The sequence below is a fragment of the Bubalus bubalis genome, chromosome 3, assembly GCF_019923935.1.
Source record: "Bubalus bubalis isolate 160015118507 breed Murrah chromosome 3, NDDB_SH_1, whole genome shotgun sequence".
NCBI classification, from domain to species: Eukaryota; Metazoa; Chordata; class Mammalia; order Artiodactyla; family Bovidae; genus Bubalus; species Bubalus bubalis.
This window is the reverse complement of record NC_059159.1, coordinates 40,826,821-40,832,360: the sequence shown is the minus strand read 5'-3', so window position 1 is coordinate 40,832,360 and position 5,540 is coordinate 40,826,821. Positions and strand designations below refer to the sequence as shown.

The 5,540-nt window shown below is 52.4% G+C and overlaps 1 protein-coding gene across 1 annotated transcript; it reads right to left on the bottom strand.

The window, feature by feature from the left end:
• Positions 1-1,687: 1,687 nt before the first annotated feature.
• Positions 1,688-4,993, bottom strand: C3H17orf97 (chromosome 3 C17orf97 homolog). The gene is made up of 2 exons (XM_006052717.4): positions 4,711-4,993; positions 1,688-2,378 (listed from the first exon to the last, which is right to left on the bottom strand). Exons 1-2 carry the CDS (start codon positions 4,898-4,900, stop codon positions 1,924-1,926), a joined length of 645 nt encoding a protein of 214 aa, XP_006052779.4. The 5' UTR covers positions 4,901-4,993; the 3' UTR covers positions 1,688-1,923.
• Between the last annotated feature and the right edge of the window lie 547 nt (positions 4,994-5,540).

Sequence of the window (5,540 nt, the reverse complement as noted above, 5' to 3'; positions counted from 1 at the left end):
CAGAATGTATCAGCTGGTCAGCACAGCTCAGAAATAATCGGGTTTATGATTTGCACCTGGCTTGGGTGGTACCAAGGGGGTGGGTTTCAACCTTTAGGGCTGGTCAGGTGGCTAGAATGTGCCTACGTGCTCGGCTCATACCACTTTCTCTTAAGTTTTAAATAAGCCTTCTGTGATGTTTTGTGTTGGATTTCGACTTCTCCTGAGTACCCTGCACGCCTTTACCTCCTTACGTGAGGCTGGAGCCTCACGTCCACTGTGTCCCTCTCGGGGCCTGTATGGTGCTGACAGGGGTGTCCAGTGCTACCCTAGAGATCACCTCGACCTCTCAGAACCTTACGGCTGCATCTTTGTGCCAGAGGGCGGTTCCCCCACAGGTGAGACTGGCCTCTAGCCCTTGTGTGGCAGGCTGGAAATGCCCAGAAACCAACACTCCCCAGTGCCCCTCCGCCAATGCCTCTGGGGAGCATGACACCCGGGCTCCCTCGTCTTCAGGCCGGGTCATCCTGACGGAGTTTCCCTGTGGGGTTGAGGTCCAGTTGCTCGGTGTGGAGCTGGTTTTCTAGTCTCCCTGGACTGGCCATTTCCCCTCCCCTGCATCCCCTCCGCTGGTCCCTCCTTCACCTCCCAGATCGTCTACTTGCGGTGGAGTCTTTGTCTGCTTCTGGAAGAACCCAGACTAAGGCAGCACATGGCCCTCACCCAGTATTTGTAGACAAGAAGAACATTAACTTAGAACAAGTAGTACTGCGGGGCGTTTTGAATGCTCCAGAACTTGGGGGATTAGAGGAGGACCATATTGATGAGAAGCAATATTCCTTTTGAGACTTTGCATAATAACCTCCCATAGAGGATGCTCTGGAACTCCCTTATTCTGAAGGCCACAAAAGGGCGGTGAGTATATTTAACTAAAAAAGAAGTCTCCAGGCTAGTCAGGACCTTTTCCTTGGGCCTCTGAAAATATGCTCTGTGAGGAATTTTACCCATGAAATTAGTTTAAGATTTGGAACTGAGGAACTTCCCTGGTGGCTCGGACTGTAAAGAATTTGCCTGCAATGCAGGAGACCCAGGTTTGATCCCTGGGTTGGGAAGATCCCCTGGAGGAGGATATGGCAACCCACTCCCGTATTCTTACCTGGAGAATCCCATGGACAGAGGAGCCTGACGGGCTACAGTTCATAAGGTCACAAAGAGTCGGACACAACCGAGCGACTAACACTAGAATTGAGGGACTTCCCTGGCGGTCCAGTGGATAAAAATCCGCCTTCCAGTGCAAGGGACCTGGGTTTGATTCCTGGTTGGGGAACTAAGATTGCCCAGGCTCGGCGGGGGGAAACTAAGCCCAGGAGTCACAACTAGAGAGGAGCCTGAGCACCAAATGAAAGATCCGAGTGCCATAACTAAGACCCAATGGCAGCCAAATAAATATTTTTTAAAAATAGATTTAGAATTGATACTATCTACCCACTTTGTCTTTTTTTTGTGGGTGGAGGAGACTATAGATATCTAAGTGATGGGAAATTAAATAACAAAGTAATGCCAGCTTATTTGAGAAAAAAAGGACATTCAGAAGAGAATTTTGTTCATTGACCTGCTTAACACTCTTAAGGAGCTGTGGCTTTCCTGGGCCATTGAAAGACATCTTGGTGGAAGGCGAACTGAGCTCATCAACCCACCAGACACCTGCTTCCTTCAGAAATAAGTCTGATTTCCTTTTATTTATGTATAGACATAGTTTTAACACATAGACTGGTGGGAAGGATAAATCATAAGCTTGTCCGGGTCATGGGTGGGCTTTGGCTCCAGCAGAGCAGCAGGGAAGTCAGAGTGGAGGAGCTTCGGGATAAGGTTTCCTTCTCCCATCCAAGTATTAACCAGGCCCTACCCCACTTGGCTTCCGAGATCAGATGAGACTGGGCACATTCAGGGTGGTATGGCCGTAGACATGAGGTTTCCTTCTGAGCAGTGGCTGGGGCCCTCGGCCGTCAGGTGCCCGCTGCTGCCACTGTCCTGATCTGAGAAGTAGGCTGGGTCCTCGGGGGTCTCCGCGGCACCGGGGTCAGAGTGGAAGCCCTTCAGGGCCCAAATTCGGTACCGCTTCCTCCGGTTCAGCTTGTAAATGCGAATCCTTTCCTTCTCAGCCTCTGGATCGGCGAGAATGCCATCCCAGCGCAGACTTTCATTGACCCGGTTGGAAAGGGTCTCTTCTCTTTCGACAAAGCGGGGGAGACTTACAGTGGTGGAGTAGGAGAAGAGCTTGCTTTCATCCCTGTTCTGTCTGTGCTCTGGCCCCGGGCCGTGATCTTGACTGGGACCTAATATGTCATGGAAGGTTGGAGACAGCTGCTGAGTCTTCATGCCTTGACTCTGATGTTTATCTGCTGAGCAGATGGGCAGCGTTAGCCTCTGTGATACTTGCCCTGAGCCCGCTCAGGGGTGATGCCCAAACCACCAAAGATGAAGTGAGAGGGCACTGGAGGCCCCTCCTTACCTACGGCTCAGGTGGGCAAGCCCACCAGCCCCATACACACCCACTGCCTATAGGCTTTGGGTTGTCATGTTGGGGAGGGAGGAACCATTTACTGAGCACATTCTATGAGCCAGGTCCCCTTGTGGAAAGGCTATCTGCCCTGTTTTCCAGGTGAGGAAACAGACTCCAAAAGCCTCCGTCACTTTCCAGTGTCACATAGCAGGTGGCAGAGCTTGGATCTGAACGCGGGCCTGACTCCCAGCGCCGGGTTCTTTCCACACAGATCCCCACCTCACCTCTGCATTGCTCGCCAAGGTACTGCCCAGTTCTGGGAGCCTGTGACTTACCCCTAGTCTAGACACTTTTATGACAGAAGAAATGGAGAACAACAGAAAAACTTCCTAAATCTGACTATGGAAAGCATTCTGCCAAGCCAGGAAATACTTCTGCTGGTGGCGTATACTGATTCTTTTGAAATATTAATAGCACTTCTGAATTATATAATATGCATATAAAATACTACATGTTGTGATTCTTTCTTCAGCTCATCCTATTTTGGGGGGAGACAGAGAGGAATCTCCCTCCCCCCACCAAAAGAAGAAAGAGAGAAAAGGAGAGAAGGGGGAAAGAAAATCCTCTCTTGGCATTCCTATACCTTCCCACTTCCCCAAAACTATTTGGTGTCCCCTGCTGACAGTATGAGGTACATGCCACTGTAATTTTTAGAGTCAGAAGCTAAGCTGAAAAAGATAATAAATTTCCTGATCTGTTTGGCAGGTACACCTGGAGCTTATTGACTTAAACTCCAGAATTGTTTTCTTGCCTTTTTATGATGAGTCCACCTGGAGAAGTAATTGTAATCTGCCCATCCCCCACTTCTCCAAACTACAAGGGAAGGCTGCTACATCTTGGCCTCCAGCTTGCCAGGGGAGTCAGCTTTGCACAAAGAAGGCCAGGGCCCAGAGACTTGAATCCAGGACTAACTAAGCTAGAGGTAAGGGGCGCTGATCGACCTCCCTGATAGCAAGAGCCCCCACAGTGGACCGCACAACTGACAAAAGAGACTGACAGCATGCACGGACAGGCGCATTCTACATCACGTTGCCCTCTTTCCACAAATGAGCGCTCAGGGCCTTTGTGGAGTCCCTAGGGAGTTCTCTGAGAGGAGCATGGTAAAGCCTGTGGGCTCTGTGGGTTTGCGGCAGCTGTTGGTGGGTGTGTTTCTGTGATGTGTCCACAGGGAAACCAGAAGTGAGAATCCCATGTGTATAGTTGTATGTGTATGGGGGTAGGGAGGGGTCTAGGCAGGTGAGTGTGCAGCCTGTGAATGTGTGTGCCTGCCGGCTATCTATGCTTTAGTGATTATACTAAAGTGATTATACCTTAGTGATTATTTGGTGATTATACTGATAGAAGGGGGTGTTGTTGAGGGTGCTGAGGATGATAAAAAGTGTGTAGCAATGCCTGGTGTGATGGTGTTTGTGTGCAGTCAAAGGTTTGCCTTGGCAGGTGAGGGAAGTGGAAGGGCGGTTTGTACAGGGTGTGTATCCTGTATTATATGCACTTCCTGGGTGTCTCTGGAGGAGGGTGTGGCAACCCGCTCCAGTGTTCTTGCCTGGAGAATCCCCATGGACAGAGGAGCCTGGAGGGCTACAGTCCATCAGGTCTCAGAGTCGGACAGGACTAAGCCACTAAGCACACACAGCACCCAGAGGCAGGTGCCCCTAACGAATGAGGTTGGAAGGCAGGAGCCTGTGTTTCCATGTGCGCCTGAGACAATAGGTCACTAGTGCCTCACTACCTGTGGGTGGGGAAAGTCTGTGTATGAAGATAAAGGCATCGCTGTAGGAGAGCTTGAGGGTTTTGAGGGGAAGGTAAGGATGATCAGGATTTTGAGTTTGGACTGAGGGATTAGAAAGATGAGTGTCTGTATACAGCTAGGAGTCACTGTGGGGCTGGGAGGCTCTGTGGGGGTGTTTCTGTGTGGGGTTGAAGGTCTCCATAGGTGTTGAGAACTCTCGACGCAGGATTTGGGGTCTCTGTGGACATGGCTGGTCTCTATGGGAAGGGCTGGCGCCTCATCGTGCGGGGAGCCAGAGGACCTCTGATTAGTACCGACGAGTTTCTGTCTCTGGGCTGAACTGGTCCTCGAGTAGATGGGGTTCTCAGGGGTGGGGTGGGTGTCCTCGGAGAATTTCAGGTGTGGGAGCTGCGGCTGCGGCGCTAGCTGCTCCTCTTACCGTCCCCCTTGCCCGACCTCTTTGTCTTTTTCTTCTTTTTCTTCTTCTTCACCTTCCGTTTGGTCAGTTCTGAGGTGCAGCCCGCGATGGGGGGCAATCTGGAGACCTGCGAGGCCGCCGCCATGCAGCCCTCTCGCTCCTCCTCGTCCTCGTCCTCCTCCGACGCCCGGGCCCCACAGCCGCCGTCCATCCGCCCGCGGGACCGCTCCCCCGCACCTCGGGCAGCTGGAGACCTGCGGCCGCTGAGCCCTTGGCTTCCGGCGGCCGGGGAAGGGCCACGCGTCTCCATGGCAACTGCAGCGCCTGCGCAACCCAGAGGCTGTGGCCCGGGAGCCGCGGGCGGGGCGGACTGCAGATGCGCGCCTGCGTAGCTCAGCCTTTGTGCTTGACTTGGTCGGCGCTAAAGGGAAGATTTGGGGGAAGGCGATGGCACCCCACTCCAGTACTCTTGCCTGGAAAATCCCATGGACGGAGGAGCCTGGTGGGCTGCAGTCCATGGGGTCGCGAAGAGTCGGACACGACTGAGCGACTTCCTTTCACTTTTCACTTTCATGCATTGGAGAAGGAAATGGCAACCCACTCCAGTGTTCTTGCCTGCAGAATCCCAGGGACGGGGGAGCCTGGTGGGCTGCCGTCTATGGGGTCGCACAGAGTCGGACACGACTGAAGCGACTTAGCAGCAGCAGCAGCAAAGGGAAGATTTTAAACACTTGGGCGGATACACATCTTCCACTCCTGTGCCTTTTTAAATGCTATGTGTTATCTGCTACATTTTTATCTCCCAAGTTCAATTTTGTACGTCCGCCTTGGCCTTTCAACGCCCTCATGTC

Bases quoted from the DNA above. Each gene is read 5' to 3' on its own strand.
- C3H17orf97 (XM_006052717.4), bottom strand. From the start codon at position 4,900: ATGGACGGCGGCTGTGGGGCCCGGGCGTCGGAGGAGGACGAGGACGAG. The intron at 2,379-4,710 runs GTAAGAGGAGCA...TCTGCTCAGCAG, and splicing joins GAGGTCGGGCAAGGGGGACG to ATAAACATCAGAGTCAAGGC.